At 44.6% G+C, this 24,334-nt stretch overlaps 1 protein-coding gene across 2 annotated transcripts in view; it reads right to left on the reverse strand.

Annotated features, from left to right (window-relative positions):
* Nucleotides 1-1,202: 1,202 nt before the first annotated feature.
* Nucleotides 1,203-24,334, reverse strand: part of pbx4 (pre-B-cell leukemia transcription factor 4) — a 37,420-nt gene continuing 14,288 nt past the window's right edge. Inside the window, exons 3-9 of one of the 2 annotated variants that reach the window (XM_083649827.1) lie at nt 10,835-11,079; nt 9,645-9,835; nt 9,358-9,493; nt 7,953-8,109; nt 5,710-5,813; nt 4,919-5,005; nt 1,203-4,399 (exon numbers count right to left, since the gene is read on the reverse strand). In XM_083649827.1, the coding sequence (XP_083505953.1) occupies nt 4,307-4,399; nt 4,919-5,005; nt 5,710-5,813; nt 7,953-8,109; nt 9,358-9,493; nt 9,645-9,835; nt 10,835-11,079 (1,013 nt within the window). In that variant the 3' untranslated portion in view covers nt 1,203-4,306. The remainder of the gene's footprint in view (nt 4,400-4,918; nt 5,006-5,709; nt 5,814-7,952; nt 8,110-9,357; nt 9,494-9,644; nt 9,836-10,834; nt 11,080-24,334) is intronic. The other variant, XM_083649826.1, reaches the window with a different exon arrangement.

Genomic DNA, 24,334 nt, shown 5'->3' on the forward strand with positions numbered 1-24,334 from the left:
ATATACTTAATCATCAGATGGTGCAATCTCTCTGTTTATTACATTTGACTATCACAAGAGCATTTGTGACAAATTATAAAATGAAAGACTCCTAAAATCTGAAAACAAATACTGGGGGGAAAAAATCACACTAAATCATTTTTTATTAGTTTTCTAATAAGAACACTACAATTTGTCATATTCTTCCTTTTGTTTTACTCTTTCTAGAACAATTCTAAGGTTGAGGTATAAAAGGAGTTCATACAGACTCACAAGTCTGAAAACAGTGGGGATTATATACAAGAGAAATGGAAAGACAGAGGTAGAGAGAGGGCTAAATACAAGGGAAAGTGAAGAACAGGGGAGATACAAATATACTAATAAAACAAATGGAAAAAGGTTTAAGAACTCATTCGGTGCTGTGGAAATCAATCACCGCAGAATTAAATCAGATTGAAATATGATCAACTTTTAGAATACAAAATTAACTGTGGAAAAAATATCCTGTATTTTAGAATTGCATTGTTGCTGCAAAAATTACAGGGGACCAAAAAAGTATACATGGAACTTAGAGAGTATTTGGACTTTGACATTTTGGCTCTATACTCATTACTTTGGATGTGAAATAGCACGACTAGGAGCTTAAAGTGCAGACCGCCCACTTTAATTTGAAGGTACACTGAAGCATATCGGATGAACAGTAAAGTAACTGCAGCCCTTTTTTGTAAATGGCCTCACTTTTAAAGGGTGCCAGAAGGCAATATTATATTCAGTTGAGTTGTCAATTTTAATTTGTGGCCAAAACTCTTAAAAAAAAACTGACCTCCCACGCTTATATGCAAATATACAGATTGCATTTCAGGGGGTTTCTCCAGGCAAATTTCCCCACAGGAAACCATAGCAAAGATGACTAGGATTAACCTTGCAGAGAACAAGCTCCATCTACATCTTTACACCTAGTTGTGGTAGGTGATTTATTTGAAGATTTTAAATAGTCGCGACTATTTACATCAGATTTTTTTTTTTTTTTTTTTACAGTTTCTCCTCAATAAACTGAATCTCAAATTTCCTTTGTGTTCCATGGGATACTTTTGAGTAGTAATAAAAATAGAGTCCGCACACTGGCAGCTGCTCCCAAATATTTATTTGACCACAAAAAAGTGACGTTTCGGGCAAAGCCCTTCCTCAGACAAGGACTTTGCCCGAAACGTCACTTTTTTTGTGGTCAAATAAATATTTGGGAGCAGCTGCCAGTGTGCGGACTTTATTTTTATTACTTATTTGCACTTCGGTCCTGCACCTGGTTTTAACCCCTCACTGGATGTGCGTGCCTTTTTTGTACTTTTTATACTTTTGAGTAGGTCTCACTCGAAACCTATGAATACTGTAGATCAGGGGTTTCCATAGTTTTTCATCTTGGGATCCAAAAGATACATTTTGTGTCTCCCTGGGACCCAAACTCACAAAAAAACATATGGAATGAGTTGCCATGACGACCAGTTGGCGACCCACCCCCCACGGGTCCGCGACCCAAATTGGGCCCCGGCCCATAGTTTGGGAAACACTGCTGTAGAGGCATTTTGAAGCACAACAAATTGGTGAAAATGGAGGATGAAAATTTAAGGGAGTGACTGCAAAACTGAGGAGTGTGGGAAAGGTGTGGGGGGGATCTGAGATATGACTCAGGTCGCGGATCAATGTAGCCAAATACAAATTCATTTGAAAGCCTCAACTGATAAAATAGTATTTCCACAGCACCAAATGAATTTATACCAGTAAACCCTACATTGCCACCCAGTTATGTAACAAAAGACCCAAATAATATTGAAAATTGATAGAAACAGAGTCATCGTGAACCCTGCGACACAATAAAGGCCAAATGAACCTGGCATCTAAAAAAACAAAAAACATAAAAGTTTATAAAAGAAAAGAAAATACTGAAACATTCCACAAACTGTACAGTGACATCCATTACAACTGGTAGAAAAAGGGGGCACGGTAATTTGGTGTGGTGGTAACATTATTTGTAAGATATAGCCATATGAAATGTGATGAGTAACAGTAAAACAAGTACTTAAATCTGGGATATTACACATGACGGGCTTAACAAGCTCAAGTATTGTTCTGTAACATATGGTTAGACAAAGTCTTGATTTACATTTAAATCTTCATAAGGCTTTATCTCACTATCAAAATGCTTTGTTATTCACATACTAGTTGATGTATAAAATAGTTCCAAAGGATGGAAGTCCCCAAAAACATCGTATGTGTGTCTTATACAAGTGTTTTACTACGCCCAGTGCTGCCTTTTTTGGTAACAGAGGAGAGCGAGAAGCCCTTGCCAATCGGCTAAATCAAAGAACTGAAAAACGAAATGGTTGTGGTTTACCAGAAGATAGAATTTCAGGGAGAGAGCATGCCTCCTCATGGAATGGGTGCTCAACTGCACACAATCAAATCAGCTGTGATGTCATGTGACGGTCCTCGCACCGCCCACCTTCCCGCGACGCCCCACAACGAAAGCCCCCGAAATAAAATCAAAGTTGAGGCATGACGACACCACACATAGAAAGACACGGTTACAAATAGAATTCCCTCCTCTCCTCAAACTGAAAAGGTGGCTGTGCACCAACTTTAGAGACACATAAAGAGTAGCATTATTACATTGTTGATGGTGGTATTTTTGGTTTTGGTACAATAGAAGGTTGTAGTGTGTTGCCTTGGGCCCGTGAGCTTACATGTTTCAAGTTAGGGAGGAGGTCTCAGCTGAAGTACCCAGCCTCCAGGATGCTTACAAATGTATGAGGGGGCACCGGCCAGTTTGACTGAGACACCCAAAAGAACACTGTACACGCGCCCACGCAGACACACACACACGTTATTCCTTTTTGGTCTGTCTGAAATCATTATACCCTTTCTTTTTTTGTTAATAAAAGTGAAGCTAAAAACTCGGAAGGTTAAATGAAAACAATATCACACCTACATCCTACATGCATGGAAGACTGTCACGTTTCTAAACTCATGTCACATTTGTCCCGATAACACATCACTGCCCCCAGAATCTCTCCACCCCGTTCTCCTAACTTCATTTAGACGCTTTATTGAGCTACTTTTTGGTGGCTGGTGCATTCTTGGTGAAACAGCATTAGAAAATAGGCTACAATCAAACAAACTAGTTGACAGAAAGCAAGAAAAAATAAAGTCTACAAGCCATCTACGACACCCTCTATTGGTTAGCAACAAAAAGGGCTGTTAATTACATCCACTCAACCAAACATATTTTTCTGTCTACCCTTTCCTCACATCAGCCCTATAGTGTCCCGTCCTACCTGGTCCAGAGTTAGCGTTAGCATTTAGCACTGGCTGAAACAGTGATCCCCACAGAGGCACCCCGGAAAAAAGGATGCCAAAGTTTGTGCTTGACACGTCTCATATGTCTGCTCACTATGAAAAGGACTGAAAAGCGGAGAGGTGTGTGTTTGGGGAGGGGTGCATGCACATCATGTGCATTTCTGAACTATTCACTTAGTATTCACTTTGAAATCTCCACCAACAAAACGAAACATCAAGCTACAAAGGATGGGACGATACGACGAGTGTCTTTGTGTTGAGTTGCCAGAGGGCGTTCATGGAGGAACAGGATGTGTTGGGCAGCACTTTGGTACAAGCAAGGTGAGCAGAGCTCCCTAGTGATCCGTATCCACACAGAGTTTGGCGACAGCCCGGTGACTGCTGTCAGATGCCGGCGCCAACGCTTGGTGAGATGCAGGCGATCACACACAGTTTTCCAGAGCAAAGGGTCGAGTGCAGAGGTCATTAGCACATGGACAGGCTGTATGGAGTTAAGACGTGCATATACACAGAGAATGTACAGACATCATGATCACCTACACAGCTGGGTGAGTGGTTTTTCAAAAGGTCCGTAGTAGTGACGATGTTTTTTCCGATCTGTCTCGACATCAGTCGGCTCCGGCCCTCTTCCGTTCCGAGTTATGGAGCTTCCAGCATTTAAACAGAGTTGTGGGGTGGAGGGTAAAATCCTCCTAGCTACTGTTCAGCTGTCCTTGTCCTGTGGTCCAGCACGGTGAGGGTTTGTGTCCTGTGGTCCGGCACGGTGAGGGTTTGTGTCCTGTGGTCCGGCACGGTGAGGGTTTGTGTCCTGTGGTCCGGCGCGGTGAGGGTTTGTGAAAAGTGTGTGCGGCCTCTCGCGGCCGTCTGGTCGAGGGACAGTGATAGATGGGGAGTGGAGGGGTGGTGGTCGGCGCCGACCGCAGCAGGAATGGAAGTGATGGGGGGGAGAAGGTGAGGCTGCGGGAGAGACGTTGTCTCAGTTGGATGTGTCAGAGTGGACGCTGCCAGGAGGACCAGGAGGAGAGGTGACCGAGGGGGGGTTGGGGGTGTCCTGCCAGCTGTTGTTAGCCTACAGACAGGGGAGAGAATATTCTATTAAAAGGGTATTCAAGTTGTATCATGACTTTAAGCACCGAGTAGTCTCTCAAGGCAGTCTATCTCTTACACAATCTCCGAATGTCTGTCTGTACTTAAAATTTGTCCGGAGGAAGTTGTCATCTTCCAAAGAAAAGGAAAAAAACGCTTCAGACCAGAGGAAGTTTGATGGTATTCAACCAATCAGGAGACATCATGTAAACAAAACCGAGGCAGGTGATTTGAGAAATTAGCGAATGTCCCGCCTTGTGATGATGCCCCGCCTTATATCCGTTTGGACCAAAGTACGGACGGGTAGGTGGGAGCATTTGCAAAGCACTGAGTATTCTGTGCTTACTGGCCAATTTTCCAGGGAGTTTCAGTTTTACTGAAGCGTTACTGAATGGCAAATGTGTATAGACGACATCATCATACATCACTACATACATCACTACATCATCATACATCATATCAATCAACTCCTCCTGAAGAGGAGCTTAGAAATGGTACTCACATCCAGGCGGTGAGGGGTGTAGAGGCCACTGCCCGACAGCTCCTCATAGCCGCCCATCAGGTGTGTAGCACGGTGCAGGGTATGAACCTGTCAGAGACAAAAAAGACCCACAAATGTCAGCACTAAATCAAAAACTAAACAAATACCACATAATAATACTACCACATATCTTCTATCAAACTACACACACAGGCTGAACAGAAGAGTGATGGCTTCCACAAACCTCTGCTGTATGCCTCAATGCCAACTGGGGTTTGAAGCCAAAAGGCCACGCTATTCAAAATAAGTTTTTCTTTATGTCTTCTTGCCATCAAGTCTCATTTTGTTTTGTTTGTTGTAAATTGCAAAGCCATATTAAAGCACTCAACAGCAGAAATCCGTGGATCCTTCCAGAACAATGGAACGGTGCACTTCCACAGGGCAAACAACAAGCACAAGGGCAACTGAGTTTGAGGAAACTTCTACCTGGTCAGGGCAGGTGAAGGGGTGGAAAATGCGGAACATGGGATGGAGAGATGTTGGAAGGGCATGAAAAACCAAGGAGTAAAAAGCACAGGAGGTAGTGAGCAAGGGTTGGAGTGAAGCCTTTAGGCTCGGCGAGACACACCGTACTGGGCAGACAAGGGTCAGGAACGGCAGGGTATCTGTGTGTGTGTGTTGGGGGAGGGAGGTGCGATCAAAGGTAATGCCAGGGTGAGGTTAAGGCCAGAAGGAGCTAGGCTAGGGGTGGGTGCCCAGGAATGCTGGGTGGACGGCATTGAGGTCAACTTGTCAATGTCCTCAGTGCCTACCTGCGGCTGTAGAGAGGGGGCGATGCTGAGACCCTCCCCGTTGAGCGAACGCAGGCCAAGGAAGGTGTCGCCTGTGTGAGACAAGCTGTATGACCCCGATGACCCTGCGGGCAATACACGCAGCCAATCAGCCACGCCAGGGTGCCCCGGGGGACAGAGGTCACCGTCGGATCATGGGCATTGATTAGCAAAAAGTACAGTCCCACCTGATGACCCGAGTCACTGCTGCAGTCTCAGCCAGCAGGGTCTGAGCGGGTGAGCCCAGAGCGAACCCGCTTTACAACAGCGTGTTAATGCACTGTAACATCACAGTAGTCCGCTGCCAAACTGACCACACTAATTTTAAAAAATGAATAAAAAAAATCTGACAACCCTGAACTGGTACTGCCAAAAGATGTCCCCATCACAAAAACTTGGCGAAGGTAGTAGCTCATTTTCCAAGCTGGGATTCTCTCATTTCAGCATACTGACATGTGCACATCAGTTCAGATTGTTGAAATGTATCCCAGATAGAAGATACCACCATTACCCAAGCTTCAAAATACATTCAATGCTCATTTAAGTGTCATTACCGTAGTTAATTTGTGTGGCAGGGCTTCCCCTCTGTTATAACTTGGATTATGGATTTGGCTTTTGAGAAAGATTAGGACTGAATATAAAAGGCAAATGTCAGTTGGCAGTGTTCCTCTGTCATCATGGGCTACAATCTTGCTTGGGGCTGATGGGTAAGGCGGGTGGCTGGCTGGTGGGGTTGACAGCAGTGGAGGACATGAGGAGTTTCAGCTTGTGGAAGCATTAGCAGAGGACTGACTGAATCAAAACAACTTAATGATCACCTACCTGCTCCTGTCTGCTTCCTCAGCAAATTGAGGTTACTATATAATTATTGTGGTGTCTGCGTGTGTTGAGCGAGAGATTGTGTAAAATTTAGACAATGTGCTACATACATACAGTTAACAGGGTGGCTCACGCGATAGCAAAACAAAACACAGAAAAAACAATGGGGATGATTGGAGAATGAAATCAAGCAAGAGATGTACAGAAAAGAGCTTCAGACCAAACACATCAGGCTAATCCTTTCAGCTGATATCCAAGAATATCAGAACAACTCAAGTGACATTTAAGTGTTTTGAAAATATGTTTGAAAAGAACCTGACAGACAAAACACACAAAAGACAGCACAAGTTGATTCTTGTAAAGCTTGGCTGACAGACAAGCAGACGTAGGATGCCCACAAGGCACAATATTCAGTCATCTTTGAGCCACAGCGGTAGTCTGGTCTTAACCAAACCATTTAGCACAACCCAAAACCTAGTAATGAACATGTTGAGCTTGTTCTGATTTAGGCAACTTTAGGCTGAACCCCTGTTTTCAATTCATCCAATCCAGTCAATGTTCATGGATCTTATGTGGACCGGGCAACATAGGCAACTGTTTAACATTCAAATGATCTAGGAACTATTTACTCATAAGCCCGAGGTTTTGGGAGAATATAATTGGGCAACATCATAATAATCCTGTCTTGTTAGTGTAAGGAGATCTAGCTAGGCTACTCCAATGGCAAGCAGGACAAAAATTTGTTTCATGTTTTTCTGAAGTCACATGTTTGATAACTTGTTAAATGTGGCACGTTGTGGTTGGAAATGTTGAGTAGCAGAACTACAGTGTGGAGGAACTACAGTGTGGAGGAACTGAGAGCTGTGCAGCCAGAAACCAAGGAAATGGATCAACAAAGTGCTGCCAGGAAGGGGGGGCGGTACTTATGGAATTAAGAAATCAGCACATCATTGCATTTTGTACTGCAAAAGTGAGAGCAAGGAAAGAAACAAATATTCTTAGAGGTGAACTGAAGTTAAGACAACACTGGATCTAGCTTACTACAGTAGCAGATGATCTTAAACTACAGCAATAAACAAAGGATTAGCTGGTACTTTCAGTTTCAGTTTATATACTGAATTGTTACTATAGCCTACTCTGTTTCATATGTCAGCCAATGCAATTCCTTTGCCAATCATTGAATGCAACATAAAACAGGATAATTTCACATGGCTTTGAACACAAAGTGTGCCAGCTGGCTGTGAGACTGCATTTCTTGTGCAGTGCGGGGTTGCCTTGGGACATCCCCCACCCCCCGTCATAAGTGTGTGTTTCAGTGTTTTGAACTAAAGTGTGTGTAGGAACTGAAGCCTGGTGATGGAAGGGGGTGGGGTGTCTAGATGAGAGACTGATGGAACATGTGGTACCTGAGTTGGGTGTCGCTGGAGAGTTAGCCTGGCTAGCCTGCGCAGACACATTGGCAGCATCCACCGCTGTTTTAACTGCGTAGAGGTTCGCTTCCTCCTGGAACTTACCAATGTTCTTCTTGTAGCGTATTCTCTTGTTGCCGAACCAATTAGAGACCTGAGGAGCAGATGGATGTTAGATATTCTAACGCAGTGTTGCTCTTAAATACATTTAGCTGCGCTAGCTCCTCACAGCTGGAAAATTGCCCCCACAGCTAGAAAATAAATCAATATAGGAGGAAATTTCATCATCCGTCCTTATTGCTCCGCTTACCCCACCAAATAAATAAATAAATAAACAGCACAAATGTCCACATATAATGATATAAATATCCAAATAATCAATGCCATTTTTAACTGGCATGGGCTCAGGAGGGATCCTGGGTCTCACATAAAAAATAAAATAAAATAAAAAAATCTACAGGAAATACTGTTATTCTAGCAGAGAACAATTTCACATGTGCTTCAATCACACAGTCAGCAAGATTGTGTGCTGTTATTCAGCTTTTGCGTAGCAGAGTATCTATGGGGAAACAGGGTAGTAGCAGCAGAGTATCTATGGGGAAACAGGGTAGTAGCAGCAGAGTATCTAGGGGGAAACAGCAGTAGAGTATCTAGGGGGAAACAAGGTAGTAGCAGCACAGTATCTATGGGGAAACAGGGTAGTAGCAACAGAGTATCTATGGGGAAACAGGGTAGTAGCAGCAGAGTATCTATGGGGAAACAGGGTAGTAGCAGCAGAGTATCTAGGGGGAAACAGCAGTAGAGTATCTAGGGGGAAACAGGATAGTAGCAGCACAGTATCTATGGGGAAACAGGGTAGTAGCAACAGAGTATCTATGGGGAAACAGGGTAGTAGCAGCAGAGTATCTATGGGGAAACAGGGTAGTAGCAGCAGAGTATCTAGGGGGAAACAGGGTAGTACCAGCAGAGTATCTATGGGGAAACAGGGTAGTAGCACCAGAGTATCTAGGGGGAAACAGGGTAGTAGCAGCAGAGTATCTATGGGGAAACTGGGTAGTAGCACCAGAGTATCTAGGGGGAAACAGGGTAGTAGCAGCAGAGTATCTAGGGGGAAACAGCAGTAGAGTATCTAGGGGGAAACAGGGTAGTAGCAGCAGAGTATCTAGGGGGAAACAGCAGTAGAGTATCTAGGGGGAAACAGGGTAGTAGCAGCAGAGTATCTAGGGGGAAACAGGGTAGTAGCAGCAGAGTATCTAGGGGGAAACAGCAGTAGAGTATCTAGGGGGAAACAGGGTAGTAGCAGCAGAGTATCTAGAGGGAAACAGCAGTAGAGTATCTAGGGGGAAACAGCAGTAGAGTATCTAGGGGGAAACTGGGTAGTAGCACTGGCAGCATAATTCACCTGAGACACGGTGATCGCACATTTTTTGGCCAGCTCCTCCTTGGCCTCCTCACTCGGGTAAGGATTAGACAGGTGGGAGTAGAAATACTCGTTCAGCACCTCCGTCGCTTGCTTGTTGAAATTACGCCTCTTGCGTCTGACACAGAGAGATAAGGGACAATGACCAACATGCTTGGCATTCTCGTGTTAAACAGGCATCTAACACACACAAACAGGCAGCCACACACACACAAACACACACACACACACACACACACAAACACAAACACACAAACACACAAACAGACCTGGCGTCAAGGAAGCGAGAGCGCAGGATCATGACAGCCTCACAGGTGCTCTGCTTGAGCTGCATCTGGATGGAGCTGAACTTGCGGTGGATGATGGCCACCATGCGCTCGATCTCCTTGGGAGAGATGGGCCGCGTGCGCGACTGCTCTCTCAGCAGGTTCATTACATGGTTGGTGAACTCGCTGCAGGCCTGGAGCGAGGAGAGATCAAGAGTTTGACTCCACTGGGGAAAGAATAAATAAGTACACATTCTTGTCCGCTCCCATGGCGCATCTAAGCCGATGACACGTGGGCCTAATTAACGATCAGCTCCTTTGATTGTGATTTCAGCTCCCCTGATGATCAGCTGCCTCTCCTCCACGGAGAATATAGTCATCTTAGGCTTTGTGGTTTGATTAGTGAACGTTGGCAACTGAAGCATAAAACAAAGCTGATAGTGGTTCTAAACCCTGTACCAACAAGTATCAAGAGCAGCGACAGGCAATCATGTCCCAGGGAGGGCCGAGAGTCTGCACAGCAGGCTGTCATTCCAGCCATAGCTGGTTTCACTGTTCAGTTCTTCCTCTCTGGTTAAAGATGTGCAAATGGGGTGAAATGAGTCGGTGTAGTGTTTAGTTCTCATGACAACCTGTAGACTCTCAGTTCTTCATGGCACATCTCTCCCTGATCCAAAATGTGCAGATGTTCATTGAAAACACTACGGCAGCTTATTTCACTAAGCGCCTCCAAGCAGAGAGGAGGAACTCATCAGTGCTGTGGTTGAATTCAAAAACCTAAATACGCTACCGTTGGGTTTAAATTTCACAATATACACATTTTCACTTCCTTTTAATATTGCTCAGGTCTAAAAAAAATAAACAAAAACAGATGGACGGACAGACGCACGCTTCTCCATAAACTAGGCCCCATAACCCCCATAAGAACACTTTTAGCTTGTTGAAGCAACAGATGTCCGTCCACCAATGATAGGGAGGGACAAATCAGTAGTAACGTACGTTTAATTTTTCATTAAGAAAAAGCACTGCTGGTTTTGATACTGTTGCAAATGAGTATTGTATCAATTTGAAAAAATTATCGATACTTTTGACAACCTTAGTACAGCAGAATAGAGTGACTAACCCTGACTGAACGGAATTTATCTTATTATATCACTTATATATATGTGTAGATGTCATTATTCAGCCCCCACCTGTTCGTATTTCTCCAGCTCAGAGTGGTATATCTGGCGGATCTGGGCGAGCTTGGCTCTGTAGTCTGAGTGTTCGATGCTGCCGTCATTGGGTGAGCCCCCTGCAGCTGCTGCAGCTGCGGCCGCTGCAGCTGATCCCCCGCCCTTCTCTGGTCCCGACACGCCCTCGGCTAGCAGCATGTTGTCCAATCGCATGATCTGGGGGTCTGGGGGGTCCTCCTCCTGCACACCTCGGATACTCAGCACTGGGGAGGAGAAGAGGGAAAGCAATGAAGTCAAGCAGGAAAGATCTCATGTTGGTGTGTACTAGACAAAGCTCTATTCCATGTTTAAACAAATATTATTTTTTATTATTATTATTATTATTATTATTATTATTAATATTATTAATATTTTTAGTTGTTGTTTTTGGCCAGAAAACGTATCTAGATCTAAGTTGAAAACTTGTTGGTTACAAAGTTGAAAGACCCCGAGCCTAGGTAGACCTTGAAAAATGACAGAGCACACATTAGCCCTCAGTCAAAGAGAAGGCTAATACTGTGGGTTCTAGCAGTATATGGGAGGACACTTTATCAATGCTAAAATTCAAAGAGAAGTGCAGCGCTGTCAAAACCCAGTCAAGATTCTCCCCTGAGTCATTGCTCCGAGAGCCTGGCTGAATTCTCAATGAGCCTGCGTCCCCTCCAGGCCGCCAGCAGAGGGCAGTGTGGCCCCTCGGTGGCAGGCTGCCAGAGAGTAGGGAGTAGGGGGCATGAGGCATGGGAGCAGTAATGGGAGTGCATGTGCTGTCACTATGAGCCCCACTGGCCATAAGTATAGCTATCAGTCGCTGCTCTCCACCACTGTATTAAACCAGGACCTCTGTCAGCCGCAAGCCATGCTCTCATCTCTCTCTCTTTCTCTCACATACACACACACTCACTCCCTTGCAAAGAAACCACTCACTGAAAAGTTTCAAGTGCACAAAACTGTCTTGTCTGCAGACCTGTAAGTGTTTAAACCCTCTTTGGCTTAATCTACCCTCTCCCCTTTTCCCCAACTTCAGAAGGTAAGAGAAGTAACTTGGCATCATAGGTCAGTGGGATGGGTGCATTCTTTTTACGCTTCATTTGTGCTACAAACATGTTATTACTGAGATGTATAAAAACCTGAGACAATATAGTTAACAGTTCCAACGCCATTACATCAACATTCAAGGTAAGAGTAGAGGGGGGAAATCGACCTCCAGTATTCGCTGGCCTGGGAATGGGCTTTTATACACCAAGCTTTATTGTTACTGATAAGTGGAAAGAGGCACTAAAACACATGAAGAAAAACAATATTATGAGGGTTCCATCTGCAGCCTTAAATAGCTAAATGAGCACATGGAGAGAATTTGCAATATAAAAGTGGGGGGAGTTGGTCGTAGGACTGTTTGTAAACTCATTTGGAAGTACATGCGCTAACAAAGTGAAAATGTTATTGATGTAAATTTAGTTTGAGATGATTTAACACAAACTGTGTTTTGGTCTGTATTCAAGTTCAAGTACAATGGACTAAAACGACAAAGCAGTGAAGTCAGAGAGGATTTTGAAGGAGACAGATGTTGACAATATGGAAGATTAATCCCAATGGAAAATGGGTGGCACTCACTCAAGTGCTTTGTCCTCTAAGGATTATGCTAGTTAGTAAAAGCTCGTCATCAAATGGGAAGAGGGTGCACTTAAATTGCTCATTGAAGAGCTTCTGGTTAGCACAGTCTCTTACGCTGGTCACACAGAGCGTCACCATAGAGAACAAGATCATCATTCATGTTGAAAACAAGTTGGCAGCCGCGGCGACGACAGAATTCAGGAAGGTGTTTGCTGTACTGTAAAGCTTACAGATGCTGACGAAATGAGAGCAAAAACAATGTGGCGTCAAGTTTACAACCGTGGACGAGTTTTCTTCCTTTTCCAAGACTTCGTCACCATTTCATAAGACGGCTCTGTTCCACCATTTAAGGCCTCGCTCATAACAATGCCTCCAACTTTCCCTCTTTTTCCAGCGAGTTCCCTATCCAATTCCACGTTTTTCTTTCCTCCCCTCGCCGTAGGTTTTTTTTCTCTTCTTGTTCCTTCTTGCCTGGTTCTTTCCTCTACTTAGGTCTTCTCTTTTTCCAGGGCACATTCCTCTTCTGCTGCTCCCCCATCTCAGGGCTCAGGAATGCAGCAGACCCAGCCGATTGAACTAATGACCTCGATTGGCCCATCCCTCTCTCCCTACTCTCCCTTCAGTCACTCACAAAACACCTCTTTACTACTTAGGTAGATAACCTATAGCTTATTGGCCCATCGAGTATCAGAAGAACATATTTGCTTTGTACCTGTTGAATGTGCCTGGTTAGCTGTGTGATTTCCCTGTGCTCTGCTGTTAGGGGGTTAGGGGGTAGGGGCCGTCCTGAGGCAGCAGAGCAGCTAGAGTACAGTAGTAGTTCACCACACGTTAATGCCTCGTTTATACGAGAGAGAACGGTCTCTGCATAAAACGCCAAACTTGTGTTGTCTTTTGGTCTTTCAATCTGCGTTCATACGACAATGTTGTGATAATGATGATCCTTGTTCAGACGGACCCGCAAAAACGATTGAAAACGCTGGCAGCTCCCATAGTCAACTGTGCTGTATGTAATGGGCTGAAGAGGAGCATTTTATTTGTTAAAAACATCTTCATTCCTCACATCCTGTTTTGGTGACTGGTGAAACTGTGTCGACCAACTTTTGGGGATTTTTGTATGATTGCAATCGTCAGCAGTTTGGACTGGAATACATAGCCATTGTGACATCAGTGGGACAAAAGTTGAAACAGACAAAGCCCACTTGCTCCCTTTTATATATTATTATTATTGTGATGAAGATGATCGATATCAGATTTTTTTTGGCTCCCTAATATCGGTATCGGCCCCAAAAATCCAGTATCATTCGGGCTCTACTTGACAGTATGACAAAATACTGAAAAATATTTTATTATTCAAGAACATATCATGTATTATGTCAGCACAGCATAAACGTAACAGTTTGCCTTCAAATGTACCTTCAAATATGACTGTGGTTTGTTGTACATGCTCTTTTGTAAGCAAACCACTTGCACACTACAGAAGTCACTCCCCTTTTTGGAACTCCTCCACCATGGAGCCGCTTTCAGCCATGCTTGCTACGTCACACCGTTAAGCCTTTGGCATAGTCTTCCTGCCCAGCCAAGCTCATAGGGCGCGCGGCCATTTTGACGTCATCGCACGGGGCGTGTCGGGGGGGCGAGGCCTGAGCGCGGCGCGGCGCGTCCATGGAGATTTTTCTATCAGCGCGTCGGGTTTTGGCACATTGTCAACATGGACGCTTTTGAGGGAAGACTGTCAGAGCAAGTCCGCCTCTACCCGCATCTCTATGACGACACAACACGGAGAGACCACAAGGACCAGCAGAAGTCCACCAATTCCTGGCGAGAAATCTACCGTACTTGGAAAATCTAGTAAGCTAAGCTACTATAGCTACTACATAGCTTCACTACACTGAAGCTATCGCGAGAGAAATGTAGCAACGAGCAACATGGGAAAAGTAGCTTGCTACACGCACTGACTATGTTCTGTTTTGGCCCGCGCAGAGTGCGCGCGCCCTCCGTGGAGCCCCGCCTCCAGCGCGCGCGCGAAGAGTATGCCAGACACTTTACACAGCGCATCTGGTCTGAACCAAGGAGACTCTAGACTATCAAGTCTGAAAACGACCTAAGAAGAATGGGATTCACCCCTAGTCTCTCCCACAGCAAAAAAAGATTAAACTCCGGAACAACACACAACAGTTTTCAAAAGTTTGCATTTTCAGGCCCCCAAAACGCCACTGTCAGGCCAAAACACAACAAAAGTTTGCCATTTTATCCAGAAATCATTATCATGTAAAGAGGAGCTAAGAGAGGAAAGGACCATCTTCAGTGTTTAATCCACAGAGGTGTACAGCTGAGCTACAGTGAAGAGGCCAACTGACCTGCAGTGAAGAGGGCAACTGACCTGCAGTGAAGAGGGCAACTGACCTGCAGTGAAGAGGGCAACTGTGGCTCTTCAGGCTTCTCACCTCTCCCCCCTCTGTTTTGGACCGACTCCTCATTATGGCCCCCAGCTGTAGCCTAACGCCCCTACATTCCCCTAATTACTCCAATTAAGCTGTGATTACCCACAATTGCACTCAGGCACAGTCTATTGGCCTAGTGGGGGCTATGGTGGCTGTTAAGATGAGTTAAGATGCTGCACAGAGAAGGGAACGTATGGCATGGGAAAGGGTAAAGGGAGTCTGAATTCTTCCACTCACAGAGAAACCACAAGCCACACAAAATAATGAACCTACAGGTCTGAGCGCTGGATGGATGGCTGGCTGGCTGGCTGGCTGGCTGTTTCGCTCCAAAATCTAACCAGTGTTTTCCTTTTGATCAACTGGTTCTTGACAACGCCGCTGGGCTGCTTCAATTACTGAAGGACTAAAAAACTTGGAATGCTCCGAATAATGATTTGGAAATGTTCCTTTTTTGCCAGTACTGAGAGACAGTTTAAAAAGGCCCTCTCGCAAACTGCATCCACAGAAACCACACCATTATGCACACGCTAGCAGCCTAGCCGGGGCTGTGTGGCATTGAGAGACGGCGCGAGCTAACCCATACTATGAAATATTCAGGGTATCCAGCTGGGCTTCCACTGCATACATAATCACTCTCATTTGTGCACAGCCGGGATGGAGACGCTGTGCTGTGCAAGACACAATACACAATATATGAAGTGTTGCAGGTAAGGGGTGAACAACCTAACCAACAGTGTAGCGCTGTACATTAACTGTAATGTCTTCCACACATAGGGAGAGATAAGACTTAAACGCAGTCAGTATATCATCGCTCAGCTCACGGCACATGCTTTATCCTTGTCTGTCTTTTCCCTCGCTAGCATCCCCTTTTTCACTCTGCCACCCCCCCCCCCCCCTCCCCCCCGCACACACACACCCACCCTCCAATCCCCTCCCCCTTCTCCCTTTCGGCGCACCCCCACCCACCTCCCCCCAGTGCCCCCCCTCTCCCTCTGTTCTCCATTTCAGTCGAGTTCTCCATGTGAGCCGCAATCCCTCATGCTGTCAGCCCCCCCCTCTCCCTCTCTCTGTAGACAGACAGGATTAGCATTTTAATTGCATCAGCTCCCTTGGGTATTCTCAGCCTTTCACTGGGAGAGAGAGCAAGCGAGCAAGAGAGAGAGAGAGAGAGAGGGGGATATAGAAGGAAAAAAGAAAAAAGGTAAGGAGAGAGAGGGTAGAAGGAGAACCAAGGAGAATTGAAAAAAAGGAGTCACAGGAGAAGATATGTATGTGCGAGAGAGAGAGAGAAAGAGAGAGAGAGAGGCTACAGAAATATACAGAATTCAGAGTACAGACGTGCCAGAGAGCGAACGAGCGAGAGAGAGAGAGAGAGAAAAAAGATAGGACTGCGAAAACATCAGTTTTTCCTTTCATTACAGGCAGAGAATTCAGATAAAAAGAATGGGTCAGAGAGTGATGGTTTTCACAATGAAAATATGCTATGTAAAAAATATGCAAATTTAGCTCACAAAAACTCTGCAAAAACAAATCTCAACTGCAGCACTTATTATGAAAGGTAAACCTGTTACCTGTGTATATGCTGGGCTTAAATTCATAGTTGGATATAAACTAGAACAGTGGTTCTCAAACTTTTTCACATCAAGGACCCCCTAAACTGACACAAATTAAGACCATGGACTCCCATTTGACATGATTTTGTCCCAGGGGCCCCCATCTGATAAGATTTGTGCTTTTAGACGTTTTATTACAGAAAGTGTATGAAACCCATGACCAAAATTGTCATACATTCTGTCATTGTGTTACTTATGGATGGATTTATAGTGAAAATGAATTATTCCCCTTTTTGCTGGGGGACCCCCTGGAACCCCGTCAGGGGGGTCCCCGGACGCAACTTTGAGAACCACAGAACTAGGGTCTGGGCAATGCAACTGCAGCTAGTGAGAACGAGAACTAGGAACAATCTACCTACATGAAATGACAGCTGCACTTTTTTAACATGGTGATTTTCACTCTAAACACGATGGGATTTCAAGCAAGACGGCCCAACTCCAACTCAGTTCCTGTCATTTTGGCACACACGCGTTTTGCTCATGCTTTTCCACATGCTTTTCCACAGACACACCCACTTAGGAGGTTTTTGGCAGGTCTGAGTCTATTGGAGTCAATGGGAAACGTCAACGTGATCTCAGATTATGACAGATTCTTTCGCCCCCTATTCATTAAAGTAAATATTCTGCCCATTCGCCAAAGACACATATCTTCAGAATATTCTGACACTAAAATGGCATTTTTCAGACAGACAGATCAGGAGAAAATTAAACTTGTTCAAGACCTGTCTCTATTTCAGCAACACACTCTCGCGAGAGTTGGCAACAGGAACTCATGTTAGCAGGGAGCGATTAGCTAAAGCTAAAGCTGAAGTTCGTTGATGTAGTAGCTAAATCTGTGGCTAGATTTTTTTTTTAATGGAATATCTTAGTTTCAACTGTATTGAGCTAACAAGGGGCAGCTTTGTGTTTATATGTGTGGTTTGTGTGGAGTTTGGGAACTCACGATCTCTATTTCGAGTTAGCTTGCTAGGTCAGCACTAACCCTGCGTCACCAGGCACAGTCCTCTCACAACAATTCAGGAGGGGAGAGGTGAGCACGTGACCATTTGGGAGACTTGCTGCTACAATTTGTTAGAATTGGCGGAGCCTGCGGTGAATCATCTATAGTAATAGAACATCTATGGATGTATGGAAGAGAATAGACTTGTTCCTGAACTGTGGTGGACTGAGGCTATTGAACCCACTGGTTGAATTTAGATTGCAGGCTCCAAGCAATACGGTTGTAGACTATGAAACCTTTTTTTTTTTACACACTGACAGACAAAGATGGCAGTTGAGTGGAAGTTTGACTTATACAGTATGTCCAAACCTGATTGGGCCTGGTCCAATCTTTCATAATTCCCCTGAGCTTTGGGCAGTCTGGCTTCCAAATGTGCAGGTAAACAGTGGTGAGTGGTGTTAAAGAAGAGGCAGCAGCTTGGTCAGTCAGAGTCCTCTTGACCTTTAAAAGCCATGCAGTGAAATACAAATTTCACCTTCATTACATCCAGTCGGTGCAAGTGCATAATCACATCTGCTCCGCCTCCTACTACGAGTAGTGGACTACAACCACGAATAGGAGACTAACGCTAAAAGCAGTCTCACAACAATATGATGTGTTAACGGTTAACAAATATGGTCAAAGTTGCTGCATGCCTGTTAAAAGTGTTTTTATTTACCATGCCATCTCTGGAGAATGTGTTAGTGGTGAAAGAAAAAGAAAAAGAAATTAAAAGGGGGGGGAAAGGGCTTGGGTGCAAGAAAGGTGGCCTTGGGCTAGTTTCCAGCTTGACCCATTAACGCTCAAGAACCAGCATAAAGAAATGAAACATGGTCCTGACGGGCTACTTGCCAAATGGACATTATGTGAGATGTTTATGTACTGCAAATTCAGCATAAGAATTGTGTGCATTCTACTAGCAGCCAGGGTGTTTTATTGTAGAGTACAGTCAACTTCATTAGCCCAATCCATATGCCAATTGCTGCTGCTTTTCTTTCTTCTGCCAATTGCTTGCAATTGTGTCTAAAATGAAGAGCCTGGTCTTCTACCTGCTCTAAGTAAAGCACATTGAGATAACGCTTGTTATGATTTTGCACTATATATAAAATTGATTGATTGATTGATGCTGGTTCTAACATCAGAGTTTGGTGAAACAATGTAAACAATGGTCCTGGTAGTTAAACGTTAGCTATTTTCATTGCATTGATGGTGAACCTTGAGCTACCAAGACTGAAATGGAGAAGTTATATCTTCGCCCCTTCGGAGGGTCGGGTTGCCAGATAGAGTGATTGTTTTCAGTCTAAAGACGGCTCAAAAATTGCCAAAATGCACACAAAACCGCCCAGCAAATGCAACAATCTGGCAACACAGAGTCTGAGGCACATGTGCTACCTAAAAGCCCAACGCAAGCACATGGTTTTGTTTACAATCATCATCTAAATATTGAGGTAGTAAAAAAAGAAAAGAAAATGTGGATACTTGATGAAATGGATGTAAAATGGAAACTGTTAGATCTATTAGTATCACTATAAAAGCTGATATAAGTGGGGGGACGCCATATAATACTGCTAGCCTAGCCTACCAGCTGCTAACAACAATGACAACAACAATAACAACAACAACAACAATAAAAACACGGGCAGATATGGCTCATTGGCTCATAGACGATCCAGGCACACAAAAAAGTGGTCAGCGCATCCCTAGTCTCTTCACTAGACTACAGACGGGGGGACGGGGGAATTGGGAAGGAACATGAATATCTGGACGTAACCCATTGGTTTTTGGACTCGTGGTGACCTGTCAATCACACCCCAAAACATAGTCTTTTTTATCATCTATTTGACTCAAAATGGGATCAAAATTGACAAAATAAACGTCATGCTGTATTGAAGAAGCCGCTCTACCAGGTGAGTCACAGGGATGGCCTCATAAAGTCATTTAGGTCAGTGTTTACTGGAGCCATAAATCAAGTGAGAAGTAGTGCCATTTTCACATTCACTTCCATGCAACTACATTATTTTTGCAGCCAGTGTTACTTCTGCATTGGCCTCACTAATGCTCCCAGGTTGCCCACTGGGAATAGCGTGATCCCCCTCGTTGCCAGGTGAAAAGAAGAGGCTGGTGCGACTGCACATGTATAGGAGGAAGCATGTGCTAGTCTACGGCGCTCCCCAGATTGGCAGAGTGGGTGGAGCAATGCCCGGTACAGGGAATTGGCAAAGTACAATTGGGGGGAGAAAAAAATTCCCCCCACCCCCCAAAAAAAACCTTGACACACACACACACACACACACACACACACACACACACACACACACACACACACACACACACACACACACACACACACACACACACACACACACACACACACACACACACACACACACACACGCACGCACGAGTGGTAAGCATTCAGAGTAAACAGTGTGTTGTGATTAAGGTGTGAATTGGAGAACTCACACCTTGGGCAAACACAACACTTCAGCCCAACACTTCATTAATCAGCCCCCTAATTAACTAAAGAGAGAGGGCCTGGGACACCAGAGCGATGACTATGGTGTCCCCCTTCCTGAATGATCACACCCTCACACACTCTCTCACTCTCTCTCTCACACACACACACACACACACACACACACACTACAGTACACTTCTGTTGTCAGTTGTTCTAGAGCCGTTTTCCCACATGCGCTTTTTACCGCTAAATGACCGGAACGTGGTCTAATGCCTTCATGTGTGAAAGTTGTTTCCGGTATAAGCGTGACCCCGTCATCGCGGACATTTCACCAGTTTCGAGCCAGTCAGAAGAGCGGTATGCGCGATCAGGGACACAAGTGTGAAACGTGCAAGTCAAGGTGTACACACGTTGCTTAATGTTCCAGCAGGCATAATCTAATCATTCGCGCACATTAAAGCAATGGTGAAATGATCTTGTGATAATAAGAGCGGTATGTCAGCTTCATGTGTGGGCGTGCTGATTTCCCCCTCTCCCCTCTCTGCTGCCTGCTCGCTCTCTGGCCAGTCCTTCAGTCCTGCTCCTTCAGTCAGCAGCCCGACAGGGACACAGACAGCTCTGAGTCTTGCAAGCCGCCCAACGCTTGTAGAGAAAGCAAATGCACGAAGCGAAATGTGGAAGTATTTTGCTTACGTTGCCGACAGCGAAGGCAAGCCCGGACACATCAAACGAAGCCAGTCTGTAAAAAGTGCTTCAACGCGACGCAGGTGAACGGATAAACATCGAACCAGCCAGGCTATTTCTCTCAGACAGGGATCCCAACTTCTTCAAATATTTCAGTTCAAAGACTGGTTAGCGAATGTGAATGATACAACATACATGCCCTCTTAAGTCAAACGAGTGTGATTTATTGTGTGACAAGCAAACTTATTTCACCATCGGAGTTTTGCCGACACGCCACCCGCTCTGCAGTGCCGCCTCGCCCCCCAACATACAGTTAATTTCGCTGCTATATTATTCCCACATGCGAGGGCCCAGGTGTGAAGGGAAATTCCGGGAAATGTCCGATATTGACTTACAGGTAATTTTCCGGTACTCATGTGGGAAAACGGCTTAGGAGTATCCTGTTAAAACATATATACGGTATATATATATATATATATGATATATATATTAAATATATGATATTTTTTATTAATGTGCATAGTTTCTGCCAGTTATCAGATATATTCTCCGTAACAGCTTTCCTAATAGTTACAAATATGATTTAAAAATAAAAGTCTGAAGTAAGAAAGTATGCAAATACAACTGCACTAAACTGAAACTATACTACTCCCAATTAAATTATCAAATCAAATTATTAAAGATGTGTTGGGATATGCCGCAGCGTGGAGCTCCGAGCTATTGAGCATCTTGCCAGTCCCCATCCCCAAAGCCCCATATCAGATATTAGATCTAAACCCCATCTGATGCGTCTGCCAAGTTTTTTGAGTTTTCAAGTATCCTATAGCACCTCAAAAACAGCTTCCTGTTTCATGGTGAATAATGTGTCACCATGCAACAGCGTTTGATGAAAACTCAGCAGCTTCATTATTGAGCACCATCAAGGTCTTAAGTCTTTAAACAATCTAACCAATGCAGGTTACCTAGGCGACCAGCAACAGCCTAAGAACGCCTACGAAAGAGCACAACAGCCAATGACACAGCGCACTCGCGGAGTGATCAGCAAATCACTGTATGCTTGTAGCCTACGCAGAGAGCAAGTGTAGATAGGAAGAAAGTCTATCAAGCTTGACCCAGCACTCCACATGTATTTTTTTGCATGTTTATGTGCGCAGATATTAACATTTCTAGTGAGCTGAAAATCGCTTGTGGCTCCTTTGATTTCAGAGCGGTTTGATGCCCAGGTCATACATACATACATAGTACATACATACATACATACATAGTACATACAAACCCTGTTCTAGACGGTATCGGCAGACATGGCTTATAGACGACCGGGATCCGCGACCGTTGGCAAAAAGCATGATCGGGGCATCCCTACTTTTCTTTTGAAACAACTGATAGAGTAAGGTGCGACACACGGCCAAGGCAGAAGGGAGAGAGGAAGAAGAGAGGAAGGAGAGAGAGGAAGAAGAGAGGAAGGAGAGAGAGGAAGGTAGATAGATATTAGATAACCAGCTAATGTTAAGTTAGATAGATTTTACATTCACAATGTATTCTCTTATTGATGCTCTCAGCCAGGCTGCAAACCTTGCCAGTTGCCACTGAGGCTAATGTAGTGGGACAAAGAGGCATTATAGCGTTTGACTTCAAAGCTGTCCGTATCAAACCAACATGCCAACTATTTAAATACCCATGTCATTGCCCCAGCCCCCAGCCGAGACTATTGCTAAAGTATGGATGAGATTGACTAACATTAGTTGACAGATTTGATTGGAAAATATGTCCTCTGATGACGTCATTTAGGTGCGCATATTTGTCCGTCTAGCTGTCACTTAGAGCCAGTTTGCCTGGGTGAATGAAGAATAGTTATGTAGGCGGGTGAAAAAGTTTTGAGCTGTCATGATTGGCTAACCATGCTAGAGGGCTGGGTGTGACGTCATGTTCCCCTAGATCTAAGGAGGAAGTGAACGGATGTTAAAGGCAGAGAAATGTTTTGGAGGACTCACATGCTTGATGGAGTAGCTGTGAGGAGCGCACGTGGAATGTTGCCTTGTGTGGTGGCCAGACTTAATTCTTTTGCCCTTTGATGGATCTATGACTGGAACTCTGCAGCAACATCATTGACTTGTTTACCTGAGATACAGACTTTTAGGGGGAACTTCCCCGGGCCTTGCGAGGTGACCCTCTTTCATGTAGAGGCAACCGTGCCATGCAATCTCAGCACGAGCTGTCGGCCGCCCGGGCAGCAGAGCACCGCAGAGGACGGCGCAGAGAGACAGCAAATAAGCCCAGAGGAACAGTGTGCGCCGCCGAAGCAGACTACCATAGTGATGCTCAAATCCAGAGTGTAGTGGCCCAGATCTCGTGTGAGGCAGGTACGCTGCATCACAGTGGACCAAGCTCTCGCGAGATCGTGCAATGCCTAGGCAATCCCAAATCTGCTTGGTCAGAAATTTTTAAACTTAAATGTATGTTTTTTTTATGCTGCCCTCTTAGCCTCTTTTTTTTTTTACTTTGTTTAATAACAACAACAACAACAACAACAACAACAACAACAACAACAACAATAAATAAAATATACATTTTTCATATTCTTTTCATTTTTATATTAGATTTTATATTCAAATATATATTTGAATACAGAATACTCTTTAATGCGTGCAGGTTGGCAAGGCTGCATTACTTTTATAGCAAGCAGCACATCATGTTATAGAAAAGAAAATCTGTTGCAATTCTCCGACCGCCGGCGTTCCACGCGCGCATGACCCAGGTACAATGAACCCCCCCCCCCCCCCCCCCCGCTAATTTTTTTTTAGAGGAAACACTGTTGTAAATATGTAAATATGTTCTCAAGTTTATTTTGTGTAGTCAAGTGTCACTTTATTTCATATCTTTTAATTAGCTGTTCACTCTGACTGCAGGCGTAATACATGGCCCCACCACCAGGCAGGTACAACAAAACGTTTGCCCCCCTGCTGGAAAACAAATCCTAGAGGAAGCACTGGAGCCCCTGTGGTTGAATTGATTTAAGACAATATCCCAACGTTCAGCAGCACAGTATTAGACACAATGTTCAGCAGCACAGTATTAGACACAATGTTCAGCAGCACAGTATTAGACACAATGTTCAGCAGCACAGTATTAGCCACAGAGCAAGATGGAGGCATGGAGGAAGGAAGCATGAAATGTCACAGGAGGAAGAGGAGGATGACGAAGAGGACCCAAGCAGGAGGCTTGTTATAGCACCACTAGAATCTTCCCCCAGTCAACTCTCATCAGGCCAGCTGCCTCCTGTGCTCATTAGCACCGACTCTTAAGGAGCTCCTAAAGACTTTGTGAAAAATGAACGCTCATTTGAGAGGTCGTTAATTTGCACTGTTATGCAAATTAGATGGCAATTAAGCGATAGATCAGAAGAGCAGTGCCCATTTATAACAAGTGAACAAGCATTATGACACAGTCAGATGGTGCCAGAGAGAGCTGAGGCTACATGGTTGGTCCGCACAAGTCCAATGTTCCAACTAAGTAAGGAATAAAAAAAAAACACTCTGTGCCTATGCAATGTGGCAAGTGAGGATAAGATTCTGCCAGCGGAAGTGTGGGACAGCATCCTTAATTGGCTTAGCTAACTCATACTGTACATAGCAGAGCCCATGTAAAACAGACACCATGACAGCAAAGTGTTTGTTGTATGTGTGTTCACAC

Source organism: Poromitra crassiceps (genome assembly GCF_964638095.1).
Source record: "Poromitra crassiceps genome assembly, chromosome: 13".
Lineage (NCBI taxonomy): Eukaryota > Metazoa > Chordata > Actinopteri > Beryciformes > Melamphaidae > Poromitra > Poromitra crassiceps.